Source organism: Manihot esculenta, chromosome 10, assembly GCF_001659605.2.
Source record: "Manihot esculenta cultivar AM560-2 chromosome 10, M.esculenta_v8, whole genome shotgun sequence".
Lineage (NCBI taxonomy): Eukaryota > Viridiplantae > Streptophyta > Magnoliopsida > Malpighiales > Euphorbiaceae > Manihot > Manihot esculenta.
In genome coordinates this window covers 1880228-1898512 of record NC_035170.2, presented here as the reverse complement: position 1 = coordinate 1898512, position 18285 = coordinate 1880228, and the positions used below count along the sequence as shown (strand labels likewise).

Genomic DNA, 18285 nt, shown 5'->3' with positions numbered 1-18285 from the left:
TGTTGTTGTTGTGGGTGAATGTTGGATGACCCAATTGGTCCAAGACAGGAAGACCAGGACCCCATGCTACGGCCTGGCACAGAGTAAGAAAGACCAGGCCCCAGTCTACAGGCCTGGCACAGAGTAAAACACAGTTATGGGACTCGAAGACCAGGAGCCCAGAGGAGGCCCTGGAAAATGGTAAGTAATGTATGTATGACAGGAAGACCAGGACCCCATGCTACGGCCTGGCACAGAGTTAACTTGGACTATTTGGTGACAAGTTCACCCAACCCTTATGTGAATTGGTTGTGTTATGATGCATTTCATAGAGCATAGTGTTAACGTGTTTTAATAGCTCTGCTCACTGGGCTTTTAGCTCATCCCTCTCCCTTTTCCCCAGGCTTACAGGTACAGGATATAGTACGGGAGTTCGGATAGAGTGAAGAAGTCATGCTTATGTAATAGATAGCAATGGACATGATCAAATTGTAATGTAAAAGTACAGTATAGTTATGTAATGAGTTTTATGGATGTTAGTGTGTGCTTGACCATAGACTGTTGTATCCCTTTTATACATGATCTTAGAGATTTTGTTGATGATTATATAAACCAACTCAACAGATGTATGTTACCCATTGAGGGCATAGATGAGATCCCACAGAGGGATCAAAGTTATGTTAATGTTATGCACAGGTTGAGTTTGGTTGATGTTCAATGGAAAGAAAAGTTTTAATTTTTATGCATGTTGTTGATCATGTATGGGATTATACAGGTTTACAGGTTTTATGTTAGGCTTGCTACGGGTCCCGGCGGCCTTAAGTCGACCCGAATCCTAGCGCCGGTAGCGGTCCGATTTTCGGGTCGTTACATATTTAATTTTCGTTTAATGTTTATATTAATAAGGTCGTAGTATAATTAATCTTACTCTCCTATTTCGATCATGTCAGATGAACTAGATTCTTCTCTGACCCTTCAACCATAAATTGTATTGTGTGTTAATGAGTCAATTTGCATAATTAATTCTAATAGATTTTAAACCTCACTCTTTTATGAGGCTCGATTTCGGTCTAAGTGCGAATGACCCAACAATCATATATATATATCATGAAAATTAATAATTAAATTAAATTTTTATAAAATTATAATTTCTGAATAGGATTATACTCCATTATTGTATTTAATTCATATTTCTCATACTAATTTTTTTAAGTAGAAAATCTTTGAAGTGTAATAATTTTAAATATTTTAAATTAATAGAAAAAGGTTTATTCATTTTAAAAAATTTTATTGGGAGCATGTAGTCTGACGTGGAAAATAGCTTAATTATAAATAAAATAGACTCTACAATTTAAAATTAATAAATTATTGCAATTTAAATAGTATATAAATTAATAATATAAAAAAAAATTTTATGGTTACTCCAATCATTGGAGCTGTGATTTCCCAAGATTTTTTTTTATTTTTTAAAATGCAGAAAATATTTAAAAAAGAACATATTCTAATCAAGTAGCAATAAACAAAAAAGAAGGGCACTTGTCATTTGCTTATTGGTTATTGATTCATTATCCTTCCCCTCCATTCATTCTAAGACCCCACCAACTCTCCATTCCCATTGTATAGCATAGCAAAAATTTAAAATTAAAATATTATAAAGTTAATATTTTTATTATTTAATTATGATATTAATTTTTTAAATAAATTTAAGTATGAAAAGGAAATTATTTTTTATTTTTTAAATTATAAATATATATATATATTTTTTTTGCTTAAGATCTAAAAAAGATTTGGGTTGGGTGTTTGTAATGAAGAAAGACTTGCAGAGGGAGAAATAAGAACACTTCAAATTGAAAATCCCAACAAGTGTTCCAACTGTAAGAGGTTTCCAATTTCAATACAAACCGACCAATCTGACACCCACAAAAATCTATGCATTAATGATTTTTATTATTTAATTTCTTTTTTCAAAAAAGGCAACTGCTTTTGATTCCTGGCTGTAATTTTCTTCTGAATCTGATTCTTGGCTGTAACTTCAGTTCTTTTTCCCCTGGAGAAGTATATAAGGGAAGCAATAAGCTGGCTCAGAGGCAAATCATTATTGAGGAAGCGAGCGTATCGCTTTTAGTAGGAGAAACTGGAGAAGGAAGAGAGAACTACTACTACTCCAACCACAACCAACAGCTGAGATTAATGGATGGGAATAGAGAGGATTCTTCGCCCAGAAAGGTTCACGATGAGGAAAAATTGGCTGTTGAGATTCCTGAGACTGCTCATCAGATTAGCAGTGGTTTGTTTTGTTTCTCATTTCTCTTCATTTGATTATTCTTCTTGTTTTCATGTATTATTGTGGTTTGGCAGGTATTTCTGTTTGGGATTTCCATTTCTGATTTAGGGTCTTGACAGATATAAAGAATCTCATAGACAAAAGTGTGTATGAATGTTTTTAATGATATGGGATTCTTGTAAAATGATGTTTTTGTTAATACTCATTTTTCATTGATCATATTAATGCTGAAACAACCTTAATTTGGGTTGGAAATTGAGTGTTTTGGTTGGCCTTTGAATTTCTAGATTCAGACAACGGAATTTGTCAAATGTTTCCCAACAGTGTGTTTGGGTAATTTTATTTCCTTTAGCAGAGTTTGATGTTTATTAAGTTGTTGTTTGCTTAAGCTCATTTTTATTTATGCAATTTACAGATTCATGGTTTCAAGTGGGATTTGTGCTCACAACTGGTGTTAACAGTGCCTATGTACTGGGATATTCTGGGACCATAATGGTTCCTCTGGGTTGGATATTTGGTGTAGTTGGTTTGATTCTAGCTGCTGCAATATCATTGTATGCAAATTCTCTTGTTGCCAAGCTTCATGAGTTTGGGGGGAAGAGACACATCAGATACAGAGATCTTGCAGGATATATCTATGGTGAGCGAAGACGAAATCTAAAAATATAAACAGCTATAAATCGATTACATTCAACTCTATAACATGTAATCAATTATTGGATTTTATATTTCATTGATTATTTAGCCTGCCTATGGTTGATAGAAACTTTTACTTCTAGGTAAGGAAGCTTATTCTATTACGTGGGGATTGCAATACGTTAATCTTTTCATGATTAACACTGGATACATTATTTTGGCTGGTCAGGCTCTTAAGGTGAGATCACATTGGGAAAATTTGCTGCCTTTTCCTGCAATGGAAGGACAGAAACTGTATGCTAAAAGTTTGTATGAGAGGCTAATCAAGTATTTTCATTTGGTTATTTTTTCCTTCGACAAAACCCAGTCCTTTGCTGATTCTATGTATTGGTTTATGCAGGCTGTCTATGTTCTTTTTAGGGATGACAATGAAATGAAGCTCCCATACTGTATTGCCATTGCTGGTGTTGTATGTGCTTTGTTTGCCATTTCGATTCCCCATTTGTCAGCTCTAAGAATTTGGCTGGGAGTTTCGACAGTCCTTAGTCTGATATATATCATTGTAGCAATTGTTCTTTCGCTTAGAGATGGTAAGTCAATACGCTGAAAATTATTGTACTGGAGTAATTTGAATTTTACGTGCATATTTCATTTTTTGAGATCTATCCTTGATGAAGAATTGGAGGATTTTTACCAAAGCCTTCTCAGTACTTGGGATTAAAATAGAAAATGGCATCTCTTGAATGAGCTAATACTTTATGCAATAATTATTCTGTGAACCTCGCATGCCTGTATCTCTTATTCGTAATCAATAATGTCAAAGGGATAGTTACCATTCTAAGATAATTGTAATCAATGACAAAATATGACACAAATTTGCTGATTCTTCCAATACTTCAAACTTGGCCGTGGATGTTATGTTTCCATTATTAGTATTGTGCTGAATTTGAAATTGATAACTATTCTACTGTAGGCCTCAAAGCACCACCGAGGGATTATAGCATTCAAGGAACCTCAACATCTAAGATATTTACAACAACTGGGGCTGTTGCTAATCTTGTTTTTGCATTTAACACAGGAATGCTTCCAGAGATACAGGTATGAGAGAAATTGGAATCATTTGAGTTCTTACTGATCTTGAGCAAGTTCTCAACCTGTCTAACAGCAAAATAATGGATTATAAGCAATTATTGTTGAATAGTTACACATCTGGCTTCTGTTTACTTTCTTGAATTCAGACGCACTGATAATACTCCCCTTTTATGTATTGTCTTCGACAACAACTTTGTTTGCTGGCACAATTCTGATTACTCCCAATGAAGTGCTTATGATGCTACTTCCTGAAAGACATTGGTTGATAATGTGGGAATAATCAAGGATGCCTGAACTGACCTATACATGCACCCACACACACAGGAAAATGGGGACACCAACATAAGTATGGCTGGAAAGTTACTCTGGCATGGAACCTTTGATCCTGGAACCTTTGATGGTTCAAACAGCAACATGAACTCGGTAAAGTGGAGGAATGAAACCAATTCAATGAATGAAGTGCTTGGTGGGTGTGAATGGTGAAGAATGCCGTTGGGGGATGCTAAAAACAGATAAAGTAAAGAAGAGAAGAAAATGAACACATTTAGATGCTCTGACTATCAATAAATCTTTATTGTTCTTACAGATGAACAACTTGTTGTCTTTTACGTTTAGATGCTCTTTAAAATAATAGAAGTTTCCCCCCTTCTTTTTCTGAAGCTCTCCTTAGGGCTTTAGACTAGACCAAGAATTAGGTCTGATGTCTCCAAGCTGATATGGGGCTTGATTATTTATCTTTGGCTAGTTGTTTTCTCTGTATGCTTTCAACTGCATGACCATTGCTGATAAATTTACAACAGGCAACAATAAGGCGACCGGTTGTTAGTAACATGATGAAGGCACTCTACTTTCAATTCATAATTGGAAGTTTGCCGTTGTTTGCTGTCACTTGGATTGGTTATTGGGCCTATGGAAATTCAACAACTACCTATTTGCTTAGCAGCGTTAGTGGTCCGGTTTGGGTGAAGGCTATGGCCAACATTTCTGCATTCCTGCAATCTGTCATTGCTCTGCATGTAAATTCCTAAACACTAATTCTTCTGGAAATCCTTTTATAACTTGCTTCCAAAAATCTTAATTTAACTCTTGCTTCTTGCTGCAGATCTTTGCAAGTCCAATGTATGAGTACTTAGATACCAAATTTGGGATTATAGGCAGTCCATTAGCGATTCGCAACTTGTCGTTCCGATTAGGCGTAAGAGGTGGCTACTTAAGCATTAACACATTAGTGTCAGCTCTTCTGCCCTTCCTTGGAGATTTTGAGAGCCTCACTGGGGCCATCAGCACCTTCCCCCTTACATTTATCTTAGCTAATCACATGTACCTGAGAGCAAAAGAGAACAAATTGACCAATTTGCAAAAGCAATGGCATTGGCTCAATGTTTGTTTCTTTGGCTGCATGTCTCTTGCAGCAGCAGTTGCAGCTCTCAGGCTTATTGCTGTAGATTCCAAGACTTACCATGTCTTTGCAGATTTATGATGATTTTGGGGGGGATCAAATAAATCCCTTCTTCAGAAAATGTGTCCACTGTGATTTCTTCTTCTATTTGGCTTTAGCTTGTAGCTTTAAGCATAGAATAAAAATTGAGAATTTTAATATTTAGTCCCCAAGCTTTATCACAAATAATGAGTCGGTCCTTGTATTTTGCAATTAGTTATAATTTCATCTATCTCTCCTCTCTTCCAAAAGTGAGAGATATAGAAAAAAGGAGAGAGACAGAGAAAGAGGAAGAGATAAAAGAGATGAATGGAGGGATGAAATTGTAACTAATTACAAAAACAAGGGACATATAATAATAAATAATTACAATATTTAAGGATTTGGTAGTAATTTAACTTTCAACTAACTGAAAATTGAGGGAAGGACTTAAATATATAATAAAAATAAAACTGGAGGATTAAATAGTCTAATTTTTAAATAGTAATAACACTTAATTAAAGAACAAAAAGGCAAGTTTCTCAATAAAATATTGTGATTGTCAATCATTCTCTTCTTCAATAAGCAATCCATGAAATAAGTAAGAAAGCTTAGTCTTGTTTTTATTATATTTATATATTTAGTCTAATATATTTTTTAGGTAAATTAGTCTTTGAATAAATTAGTCATTGAATTTTAAAATAATAAATGGATCCGTTCTTATATTTTTAAAATTTAATACTTAAATTTATCCATAAACGATCCATTCAAATGGGAGGTCCTTCCATTAATAATTCAATTAGTCAACAAGCCAAAAGAATAATAAACATATCAAACACTTAAAATATCCTCGTATGAACACTTAAATGATAATGGATAAAACATTTTATATTGCGTAAATTATATTTTATCCTTTGAGTTTTAAGTAATTGACTTATTAATTCTTGTATTTTTAAAATTGAATCTTTAAATCTCCTATATTCCATTCATTTACGATTACAGTTTTTTTTTCCATTATATATATTAGTTTAAAGTTAATGGGTAGTCAATTTTTAAAAGTATAACGGTTGAAATTGTAAATATTTTTAAAATTTTTAAATTATCGAGTATTAAAATATTTTAATGAATGAAAATTGAAAAATTAAAAAATTGAAAGTGTTAAAAATTAATTGAATATAATAATTTAGATAAAAGTTAATAACTTTAAATGTTTAAATGAAAAATAAAATATCAAAATGTTTAAATTTTAATAAATGAGAGAGAAAGTGGATGAAACATGAATTTATTAATATTTTTAATTTAAAAAGGTAAAATAAAAACATTTTCACTTTTAATTATAAATGATTAAAATTATTGGAATTTATACGGAATTATTATAGAGAAAATGGATGAAATCTGAAAGTTTTGAAAGTATTATGTTTGAAATTGTAAATATTTTTTAAAACTTTTAAAATTATTAAGTATTGAAATATTTTAATTGAAGAATAAAAGCATTACAAATTAATTGAATATAATAATCTAAATAAATAAAAGGTAATGAATGTTTTAGCGTTGTTTCAAATGAAAAATAAAATATTTAAATATTTAAATTTTAATAAATGAGAAAAAATAGATAAAATTTCAACTCTTTAATATTTTTAATTAAAAATAATAATAAAAATATATTCATGCTTTTAGTTGTAATAAATGAATGAAAATATTAAAATTTAATCAGAATTATTATAAAAAAATTTAAATATTTAATTTTAAAAATATAAAATTTAATTCATTAATTATAAGATTAATGTATAATTTATTCATTTAAAAAAAAAGATATTTTTATATTTTTAACAGTAAAAATAAATAGAATTACTTTTTATTTGAACAAAATAATTATAAAGTAATTTCTCAGTTTCAAAAATATAAAAATTAATCCATTAATTATATTAAAAACTCTGAAACTAAAATATAATTTATCCTATTTTTAGTTATTTTTAAAAGTATCCTTTCATGAATAAAAGAAAAAAAAACAATAACATAAAAATATATGGAGTAAATAGTCATCTAACTCTTTAATAAATTAGATTCTATAGCGAGTACAGATCATAGAGTTAAACCACAGCAATGAATATAAGCAAGCAATAAAATGATAATAAATTGATGCAAAATAAATAAGAAATAGAGCAAAGCATCAATCGCTGAAATTATAAGATAATACAGATGGCATTAAAATAATTTTGACCCTTTTTTCCATTAATTAATCAATATGAAAAATATCAATAACAAACTGATTCTATAGAGAGCCAATTCTACAATCATTTCTTCAAAGAATTAACCAAAAAAAAAAAAAAAGATAAAATGAAATTCCTCTACAACCCCTATCTGGGACTAGTAGAGATAAATCAGTCGCTTATTTGAGTTTTCTACTTCTTGCTAATCCTGAACTTGTTGCTGATACAAATGGAAACCAATCTCCAGGTTTCACTGTAAAAAAAATAGAATTTAGAGGGCAAAATCCACAGCACCATTCACAGCCCAAACTCCCTGCCTAAGAAGGTCGCTTCATTCCTGGCACTGATGGAAACAAAATATATATTTGGAAATTTGCACCTTGTGCTTTCAGAGATTTACCCATCATTTGCTCCGTTTCTTGGCTTCACTGTATAGGATGACTCCAAAGACTGTAAGCGTGTAACCAAGCATTCCGGTAACGGAAACTGGATTTCTGAAAATTAAAATAGAAACCACAACAGCCACAGCCCCTTTTGCATTTCCTAGAACCTGGAAGATCAGCAACACTTTTAATCATAATGCTAAAGCTGGCCTTGTAAACGAATTAACTTATAGATGATGGGAAAAAAATGCAGAGTTGTCAAAAATAAAAAAGGAACATAGGAAACAGATATCTATGTAGTGACAGCAAGTAATTCAGTTGAACTTGAGACTTTAAGGTAAAGATAGTTTGTATATACCTTTTCAACTAGACAGACATTGCTCTACATTCTAAGTAGCAAGAAATTCATAAGCACCAAAGATAACCAATAACTAGTTTGATATCATAGTCGCAACATGATACATTCATTTCTAAAAGTGATTTGAAAATTTTCCATAGGCAGCAAAAGAGACCCCATGACATTATAACTTTGCTCAACTGGCAAATATTTGGTCATGCTCTTATTCTATCCTTCCCTTCAACTTATGATAAAACGAGTTCCAGTGGTACAGAAACATTAGCATTTTGTTTTGCACTTTCACAGTCTGTTGGTGCTACCTAGGGCTTCCCAAACAAAATTGGTTCATCTTTCCATCTCATCTTCCAATGGACCAGTCAGTAGAGTTCATCAAACAATAACTAACTTTTACTCATAGCTATAACCAGTCTAGTCCAACAAGCTAATACCATAAAGACAACTTTTGTCATTGTCATTACATTCCTCTTCCATCTACAGTAAAATTCAACTTTAAGTCTGCAACAATCCCAAATTCATAAACAAAATGATCACTTGGTCAAATCAATAATTCCTGATTGGGTATGGTGCACTGTTCATAATTAGATCTTGAACCAAAGTACCAGGAAAGAATGAAAGATAGAAACACCGAATGAGGGAAAACCATAGGGAATAAAATCAGAAGTCTTGCAAATTTTTGAGGAGAGAAGTAGGATCACAACAGACAAGGACAAAGAAGCAACTGAAATTGCTGGCTGATAAGAACAGCTGAAAATACATAATAATAACAATGATTGTTGATCAAATGCAATTTTTTTTATCCCTAAAAGTAGTAATAAACATGCTACATCATATCCCACAAGTCACAACATTCAATAAGCTTCAGCAGATGAGTTGTTAGTCAGGTTTACCAAATAAAATCCTCTAGGACAATAGGACGTGTTCCATCAAAATGACTCCAATGACATCAAAAACAGTTGTGATACTAAATTTTCAATTGACTAAAGCACTTCATACTCTCTGGATTGTTCCTTGTCTCATTACCTTAATAACACCAATATGACTGACAACATGCAAAAATCATGTCCAATCCTTATAATCCATAAATGCTTCCTTCAAAGAGTTCAAAACTTTTGAAGAAGCCCAAGAAACTGTCTATTCCATAAGCAGCAAATGGGGAAAAAATGTAACAAAAAAGTTCTTCAAATTTATCTTAGATTCTTCCAATTTCATGCTTCACCATAGATGAATTAAATGCCCTAAAAAAGGCACTCTGCCTTCTTTTTCAGGTAGAGCGAAATCACTGCTTTCTTAAAGACCAATATTCAAAGCACAAATAAATAATATAATCCTATGGCATCATCATGCATTTGGAGGAAAAAAAATCACGTCTATGAGAACAAGCAATACCTGCAATGTCAGAGCACTGGTGTGTTTTGTGACCAAAAAATTGGTCAAATTTACAAAATATGCTAGCGCTGAGTTGAATAGCAGGTACCAGACAATCTTGACATCGTCTCTGGCAAGGGCCAGTGTAATACCAACCACATTTTTTTCCATAATAAGAGTTGCTGGGAGTAAAAAGACAACAGCTATAGGAGCCATATATAGAAGGAGGTTCATAGAATTCAGCTTCTCCCTAGAAAAAGGTTACAAGCTTTTCAGCATTCATTTTGATTTTCAAATCATTTAAAAGCATAGAAGAATTTAAATCATTTCCAATTGAAAGAATGATACAGAAAACAAAACACCAAAGATCCTTACCCCTCAGAAGAGAGCAAAATCCCTTGCAACACTGATTTGAGTGCCCTTGCAGCCGTAGCAGAAATGCACATTATAAACCCAAATAGATGAAAACTTGGTTCACCCTATGGCCAGAGAAAATAGCTGAGTAAGTGTTTAGTTCCAGTGAATCATCTGAACGGAAAAAAACACTAAACAGATCTCATTAAGGAGCCTTGAATCCTACATTTCACTTCAACTCCAGCTGCTAGACAAAACAAGTCACTTTTTTCTTCCTTACATGTTTTTATTTGTAATCTCACGGGCATTACCAAATCCCATTAACAAATCAAATTGGAACTAGTTCTCTGATATCTTCGCCAACTAATAGAAATACATAGGAAATGCAATTCAAAACAACTATAATTCAAACCAATCCTTTGTTAAAAATCTACTAATTTAACACCAATAAAAGTAAACCCATTTCCACAATTCACATCACAGAAAATCTAAAAACACCAATAACTTAAAAATGGGAAAAAATAATGAACGTGAACACATACCCCACTGGCAATAATTACTCCAGTAACGACGGGAATCAAGGTGACATAAGTAAGCCAAGCTTCCCTCTTAAGGGTCATCAAATAAGCGAAAACAGCAGTAAAAAACGGTGTCGTAGCACCAACAGCCTGATTGAAAGAAACGGGAAGGAACCTCAAAGAAATGTTACCAAACACAACGGATACACAGAAGACGAGACTCAAGGCAGCGATCTTGAAGAATTGAAGGCGAGAGCGAATTGTCTGCATAGGTACCATCTTCATCCATGCAATGGCGATATAGCTAAGCAAACTACAAGCAGTCATATGACACATGGTAAGGAAGATCGGGTACTTGAACCCGTAATTGCTTAGCAAGTACTTGTTCAGTAACAGAACCCCGATATTCGAGGAGTACCAGGAGGACACTAGACCGATCGTGAACAACCGGGATGGGGTCTTCATGGTGGATTTTGGTCAATAACAGCCGGCGTGGATTATGTTTTCTGATCGGACGGCCAAAAATTGAAGAGGTAGGAGAATTTATGTGAGGTGAGGTGAACTGGGTTGGTACGGATCTGGAAACAGAGATGAATTAACAGAGATTAGAGGATCTTCCATGAATCTGTGACATAGAGAACAGAGTTTGAAACAGAGAGAGAGGACAAGTTGGAGGGAAAAACGAAAGCAAAAGGAAGGATTGGGAAGGAATGCAAGTTTCCTGGAAATATAGAGGAAAGAAAATGGAGGAGACGGGGAGGAAGAGGAGGAGGAAGGAGGTCGTAAACGCGTGACGGAGAAAGTAGGCTGTTTTTTTTTTTTTTTTTTTTTTGTATAAATTGTTTTTATTTTTTTATTTAATTTATATTGATTTGTTATTTATTTGGATAAAAAGTCAAATTGACCTAATTTATTGATAGCATGGTTTAATTAATACAAATAAATTACCATTTAGTCTTTAAAATTAATGAATTAGATCAATTTAATACAAATTTTAATTTACTCTGAATTATATAAAAACTCCAATTTAATCATTTTTCTCTATATCCTTTATTTGTCAACTTTTCTTATTTTGGCAAAAAAAAATCTTTTCTAATTTAGAAGAGTTTAAATTAATCTAAAGGGAGAATAATGGATTGCCCAAAATACTCATAATTAAATTCTCTATTTACAATTTTTTTTCTTTATTTAAATTGGTTAAAAACTATAATTTATAAAAAAATATTTAATTGGATAGCTTAGTTAGATTATTTTCTTATTTAAATTAAACTCTATTCTATTAATAATTATCTATTCGAAAAAATTTTATAATTAATTTTAGTTTTATTTATTAATAAAATTCGCTGTTAATAATTTTCAATACTTATATTTTGTTTAATAATTAAATTTATATCAACTAATTTTAACATATTATTTTTTTAATTTATAATAACTAAAGTTATAATAGCATTCAGATAAAATATTAAAATAAAAAATTATTAAACTTTTAATAAAATTAAAATTTTATGAGCAACAATTTTTTATTATCTTAAAAAAGAAAATCTTTATAAATAAAGAGACTAATAATAAAAATTATATATGCCAAAAAAATTATCCATAACTTTCAATTTATAAATAATTAAAGTAAAAAAAAAATACTTTTATGTAAAATAAAAATAAAAATTATTAATTTTAAAATTTTTATTATATTAGAATAAAATTAATTAGGATAAATGATTCACTTTATTTCTTAATTTATGAAATTTTCTACATTCTTCATATAAGATTATAAATGTCTTGAATTACTTAACTTTATATTTAATATTTATTAATTAAAAGTACTAATAGTTTAAAATTCAATCTCTCTATTTTTTACATAAAATATTATTATTGCTAATAGATAATAATAAATTAAATTTATTAGTTGAACTTAACAAAAATAATTAACAATATCATCTTATTTATTAAAAGATGATAATAACATATCCAGTAATTTTATTAACAATAATAATAATAATAATTAAATATGAAATAAATTATTAACAAACATTTTTTAATATTAAATAATTTAAATAAGTATTATTAATAAATATTTTAGTATTAAATATATTAAAAATTAGTAAAAATACATATAAAAATAAAAATTAATATTATTTTAAAATTCTTAAAATACAGATGGGAAAAAATGTTTTTCTCATAGCTTTCAAAATTTATACTTAGTTAATATAATTTGTGAATTTTAAGGGCTAAATTGGTAAAGAAATTTTGATTGGTAGATATTAAATGTAACTCCTAATTTGGATGGTTAAGTCTATTTTATTTTATAATAAACTAATATTTTTAATAATATAATAATATAATATTTGTTTCATTTTTTATATTTATATTAAAATATATGTTCTATTTCAAATATAGATTAAATAAATAAATTTATAAACTATTTATTATTAAATATATCTATTTTTTATTTGACACTTATAAACATTTTAATCAAACATATAATTATTTAAATTTTTAAAAATTTATAAATTTCAAATAACTTATAAATATTAAGTACTGTCAATTTTAATAAATCAAACCAAAATTAAAAAAAAAACTTATAATATCAAATATCAATAGAAAAATGAGTTATATTATCACATTTCACTTATAAAAAAATCATTATGAGTGTTATAATTTCAAAATAATTAAATATATGTTCTATTTTATATTATTAAAGAATTCATCTAATAGGTAATACGTGAAAAATGAAAAACTTAAACTCTAAAAAAAAATATTTTAAGAAGAGAGGAAAAAAAAACTTTAGAAACCCTAATATTGAAAAATATAATCCATACCTGTAATAGATTTGAAATTTATTTAGTTATTTTTTTTTTGAAAAAAAAAAAAGAAACCACCTGTGAATTTTGATGGGAAAATTCAAGGATGGCCATTAATAAAAAGAGAGAGAGAATGAATGGGCAGTAACCTAAAATTTTATGTTCCATTTCAATGGTAGTTGGGAATCAATTCTCCTTATTCTAGTCAACTTTTGTAGAATTTCAAACGAAGCCTTTCAAATATATATATATATTTATTTTTATAAAATTTATATTATTTTAAAAAAAATTATATGCTTAAATAAATTCTTTCCAAACCGAACAATTAAATAAAAATAAAATTTCATTAAAAATTCTTAAAAGTTTTAGATTCAAACAGAGGTAAGTCTCCACAAATTAGAATGGAAAAAAAAAATCTCTGAGCTCATCAACTTCTTTTCAAAATTCAAATATAAACTTAAATTGATTTTTTTAATTAAATGAAATATTGAATTCTATATTTAATTTAATAATAAATATTTTGTTAAATATGACTGTTTTAGATTTAAAAATAAAATGTTTGATAAAAATGTGAAGAATGCTGAATAAAAGATGCGTCGGTGGAGCGGAGGAATGAAGAATGAGGAGACGTGAAGGCCAATTATTTTCACATCCTAATTCCACTCATCCTGTACTATTTTCTTACTATAATTTGTCGCAATCAATACACAATTTAATATCCAAGTTAACATCGTGGCTTACCAAGTCTCAATATCAAAACATACCCATTTCTTCAAACCTCCAAAATTTAATGCATGCTTGATTTAATCGATAGCTTATAACTAATAGGATTTAATTATATAAAAATATATATTATATAATTTATTTATTATTAAAATATACATATTATCAATAATTTATTATATCATCCGCTATCAGTTAATAAAAAAAATCTGATAAAACATCTATCAGCTATTAACTACTTATTTAAAAAAATTATCAAATACTTAAATAGACTATTTAAAACTCATTAGGTAAATCAAATCCCCTCTTCACCGATAATAAAGAACCTCAATCTCCTTCAAAGCCACAACCTTATCTTTTAAGGAAAAAGACATCTAAACGGGTTTATATAAATTATTATTAATAAATAATTAATTAAATTTATAAATATCACATAAAAATCTTAAAACATAACATTAATTCATGGGTTGATCCATCTAAGACCCGCAAGCCCCCATACCATTGCTCTGCCTTCAGTCAGCGGTGACCACACGAAAAGGCGTCCACATGCAAGTACACGTCGTCGCTCAACCAGTCGCAGTCATGAAAAGGCCAACTGGCACCCTAAGATTAGCAATCAGGGAAACGGTCACGTTGGCTCGTTGAAAAGTGGTCTCAACGAAGGCTGCGTGGCGGTAGAATTTGAATGCACTGTTGCATCAATTTTTTTCTTTTTCAAGTGGATATTATTTATTGTGATTAATTTATTTACCAAGCCCATTCCGATGAGTAAATTAATTTCCCATGATTATTACTCGGACATGCCAATGGCAACCGCAGAACTCCAAAATCGAAGTCCAATTTTCATAATTCATTTACCCTCGTGTACTATAAATAATTTTGTAAAAAAAAATTATATAAATTTTTAATTTTATAAAAAATAATTTAAATAAATTCTTACAAAATTATTTATAATTTCATTTTCATACATATAAAAAATTTTTAATTTAAAATATTTTAAAGTTTTGTATTTCAAATAAAAATTTTACTAAAAAAAATTTTAATTCTTACGAATTAAGAAAATCCTCACAAGAAATGGGCCAAATGAGTTTATATATGAATTCAATTCTGTAGAAAAAAATCAAATCCTCATCATCAGCCCAAACCGGGGAATTCTTTTTCCAATTATTATGGTAAAGTGAAAAATAAAAAAAAAGTACTTTCATTTGTAGTTTAAGATCTTTTGCACATTAATTAAGAGAATAAATATAGTAAATTTTAATAAAAATAAAGATAAAAATAATATATATACCCTTCAATTAAAATTCCTATACAAATATGATGAATTTAATAAATATTTTAAAAATATCCTACAAGGTCACTTCTTTGAAAATATTTAAAAAAATAAAACTAGCGTCTATAAGAACACTATATTGAAACACACAATGGATCTCCGAAGTAATATACAAAATTGAGGTGTTCCCTTCAACATCAATGCCACATAAATGAACCCTAAAGGCCAATATGATATTTATTTCCAAAGGTATATATTACCTGTAATAAACACACTAAAGCTTGCAAGACTTTTCACAGGCAAACACAACGTCGAAACATACTAATAAATTATGGGTATTAACAAAATAAATCAAAAACCTAGCAGCAGGTGATGGGAAAATTGCTTGCCTGGAAAGAAGACCAAAAGGATAATAGGACTGAAAATATAGCTCAAAAAACTCAGTATGCTCGACAACAGAAGTGTAAAAAAATCCTGACTCAGATTAATAAGGAGGCAAAGTTATGTTCATCCAGCATTGTAAACATGCAATAATAACTCACTCAAAACTGAAAACCACATAACTAGTTTAAACTTAGCTTATAAAACAAGCAACACATAGATTGCTCCATCAGCAATGAACCAAATCTGCAATCTTGTGACACTGCAATGACCAACAAGAGACAAGATTCAGAACCACAGCACAAATATTGAACCTAAAAAGAGGAATGCTAAACAATAGAAACCAAAGTACAACATCTGCAACCGACCAAAGTACAACAGCTAAAACCAACCAAAGTACTATGGACAGAGAGTGAACTATACCTTATATGTTACTGGGGTACATGAAGACTCTAACCCTAGCTCCCTGCAATGATCCATAATACATTTTAGTAAGAGAACCTGACAATCAGAAGTCATGGGAAACCAATCACACGGGCTGTTATTTTCTACAATACCATTGATATTGGAGGCAGATTTGACTTGAACTTGGCTCGTACGACACCACTGTTACCATGAGGCCTGGTGACCTTGCCCCAAATGCAGCGATAGTGTGATCCATTCTTCTTTACCTTGGCCTTGTAGATATAAGCCATGCGCTTTCCAGCATACCAGGCAACCTCTTCCTTGGTATTCACTCCTTCAATCTGGATTAATGATGTGTTTGGGAACTGGTTTGACTTGGACCTAATAACAAATTAAGCATTTTTAATCCTAAAACAACTCACAGACAAAGTCCCAAATCCTCAATTACATTTCTAAAAACAGTGGCCCATTTAAAATAGGAGATGCATGAAATTATCATTTCCTTTCTTCAGGACTCCAAGTCACACCAAAGAATCAAGTTGCTACCTATGGAAGTTAAATTTCGTATGCTCAAATTAGTTCTCAGAAAAATTAAAACAAATATTACAAGCTCAATGCACACAACGTACTTGTATTTGAAATCCTCCTAAATAAAACTCAAGTAACTATCAATAAAAATAAAAACATGAACTGACCAACTTCTAAAAATTTCCATTTAAGATTATTAATTTCATTTCGTTCTTTTTCTATTCATCTCTCCCAAAAACCAGAAATCACAGGCAACACCATCAATAACTTGAATAAATAGAAAATAGAAAGCTTTAATACCTCTTGTATCCGAGGATGGTCCCTCTCACGTACAGTCTACAAACCAGAAAGATCAAAGAAAGGAGAAATTAAAACAAAAAATTAGTTCATAGCTGGAGATTTTCAGTTCAAGTAATGGAAAATTCAGAGCAAGGGCTTTAGAGAAGACAAAAGATAAAGAGATCAATGAAAGACCTGACTCGCTCTCCTTGGCGTCCCTTCACCATTTTCGCCCAAGCTCTCTCTCGCTGAAAGTGGCTACACTAGAGGAGCTGCGAGAAAGATAGCTGCAACCCTAATCGGGTGGATCTTTGCTTATATAGAAAGAAGAAAAAGTTTGCAAGTTATAGAGGGTAGCGAGTGGACTCAAAGCCCAACTATACTACATTGTAATTGGGATCGTATTAAGCCCATTGTAACTTTTCAATAATAAGTTTTCGGCTCAACGCTGGTGTGGGGGCTTCCATTTCTTCTATCAAAGCTCGGCCGTTGCTATTAAATTTAAAAAAAATAATATTTTAAATGTAATAATTATAAATACTTAAAATTAATTTAAACTTACTTTTAATATAATTTAATCATAATATAGTAAGCTAATAAGACAGTTTTTATCAAATTATTTTTTTCAACGATAATTAGAATGATACTTTTATTAAAAAAATGGTTTTTTTTGACCTTCTAATCTTAATGCCTAATAAACTATAAAGGTATATATATATATAATATTATCAAATTATAAAACATAATATCACATATTATAAAAATATTATTTTTTAAATTTTAGTTGGTTGAATATGTAAATTAATTTATTATTTTTTTTTTAAAATAGAGATTAAAAATTAAAAGAGTAAAATCTGAAATCTCTCTCAAACTTATTAAGATGCACGGATGAGAATTTTTTTTAATATATTACTTTTTATCGAAGCACATTTTTTTTTTCTTGAGAAAGAATTAAAAAAAATAAACTACACAACTGAACTTATTTATAAAATATATAATTTAATTTATATTAAAATAATATTTTACAATATTAAGTGGTTAAAAAAAATTCAAAAGTCCTCTCAATACGGTTAATTAATATTTAAAAAAAATATATAAACAAATATCACATAATTTTATTAATTTTTAATTTAATCTGTAATTTAATTTATATTAAAATAATATTTTATAATATAAATAATTTTAAAAAATAGTAAAATAATAAGATTAATTAGTTCATAATTCGATTTATATTATATTATAAAGTATAAACGATTTCTAAAAATAATCGTTCGCTAAAAGTTCCACTACCGCGAGATAGTA

At 29.7% G+C, this 18285-nt stretch overlaps 3 protein-coding genes across 4 annotated transcripts; 1 reads left to right on the top strand and 2 right to left on the bottom strand.

Moving 5' to 3' along the window:
- Nucleotides 1-1742: 1742 nt before the first annotated feature.
- Nucleotides 1743-5594, top strand: LOC110624966 (proline transporter 2). Of its 2 annotated transcripts, XM_021770444.2 has the most exons (8): nucleotides 1743-1853; nucleotides 2016-2266; nucleotides 2679-2903; nucleotides 3043-3137; nucleotides 3300-3489; nucleotides 3873-3997; nucleotides 4792-5007; nucleotides 5094-5594. In XM_021770444.2, the coding sequence occupies exons 2-8, from the start codon at nucleotides 2170-2172 to the stop codon at nucleotides 5469-5471; spliced, it is 1326 nt and encodes a 441-aa protein (XP_021626136.1). In that variant the 5' UTR covers nucleotides 1743-1853; nucleotides 2016-2169; the 3' UTR covers nucleotides 5472-5594. The 2 variants fall into 2 exon arrangements, with proteins under 2 accessions (XP_021626136.1, XP_043817177.1); XM_043961242.1 differs by having other exon boundaries at nucleotides 1761-2266.
- A 2019-nt stretch (nucleotides 5595-7613) lies between these two features.
- Nucleotides 7614-11427, bottom strand: LOC122724899 (probable sugar phosphate/phosphate translocator At3g11320). The gene is made up of 4 exons (XM_043960986.1): nucleotides 10621-11427; nucleotides 10100-10203; nucleotides 9746-9974; nucleotides 7614-8168 (listed from the first exon to the last, which is right to left on the bottom strand). Exons 1-4 carry the CDS (start codon nucleotides 11059-11061, stop codon nucleotides 8022-8024), a joined length of 921 nt encoding a protein of 306 aa, XP_043816921.1. The 5' UTR covers nucleotides 11062-11427; the 3' UTR covers nucleotides 7614-8021.
- A 4425-nt stretch (nucleotides 11428-15852) lies between these two features.
- LOC110624957 (60S ribosomal protein L35a-1) lies at nucleotides 15853-17327 on the bottom strand. The gene is made up of 5 exons (XM_043960987.1): nucleotides 17179-17327; nucleotides 17005-17040; nucleotides 16329-16557; nucleotides 16195-16237; nucleotides 15853-16033 (listed from the first exon to the last, which is right to left on the bottom strand). Exons 1-4 carry the CDS (start codon nucleotides 17208-17210, stop codon nucleotides 16196-16198), a joined length of 339 nt encoding a protein of 112 aa, XP_043816922.1. The 5' UTR covers nucleotides 17211-17327; the 3' UTR covers nucleotides 15853-16033; nucleotide 16195.
- Nucleotides 17328-18285: the final 958 nt, after the last annotated feature.

Excerpts from the sequence above, each read along its gene's own strand:
- LOC110624966 (XM_021770444.2), top strand. The coding sequence starts at position 2,170 with ATGGATGGGAATAGAGAGGATTCTTCGCCCAGAAAGGTTCACGATGAG. Across the intron at positions 3,490-3,872 it reads TGTTCTTTCGCTTAGAGATG|GCCTCAAAGCACCACCGAGG; the intron begins GTAAGTCAATAC and ends ATTCTACTGTAG. Across the intron at positions 3,998-4,791 it reads GAATGCTTCCAGAGATACAG|GCAACAATAAGGCGACCGGT; the intron begins GTATGAGAGAAA and ends AATTTACAACAG.
- LOC122724899 (XM_043960986.1), bottom strand. The coding sequence starts at position 11,061 with ATGAAGACCCCATCCCGGTTGTTCACGATCGGTCTAGTGTCCTCCTGG. Across the intron at positions 10,204-10,620 it reads GAGTAATTATTGCCAGTGGG|GGTGAACCAAGTTTTCATCT; the intron begins GTATGTGTTCAC and ends CTCTGGCCATAG. Across the intron at positions 8,169-9,745 it reads CCAGTGCTCTGACATTGCAG|GTTCTAGGAAATGCAAAAGG; the intron begins GTATTGCTTGTT and ends CTGATCTTCCAG.
- LOC110624957 (XM_043960987.1), bottom strand. The coding sequence starts at position 17,210 with ATGGTGAAGGGACGCCAAGGAGAGCGAGTCAG. Across the intron at positions 17,041-17,178 it reads CGCCAAGGAGAGCGAGTCAG|ACTGTACGTGAGAGGGACCA; the intron begins GTCTTTCATTGA and ends TCTGGTTTGTAG. Across the intron at positions 16,238-16,328 it reads ATCTGCCTCCAATATCAATG|GGAGCTAGGGTTAGAGTCTT; the intron begins GTATTGTAGAAA and ends GGATCATTGCAG.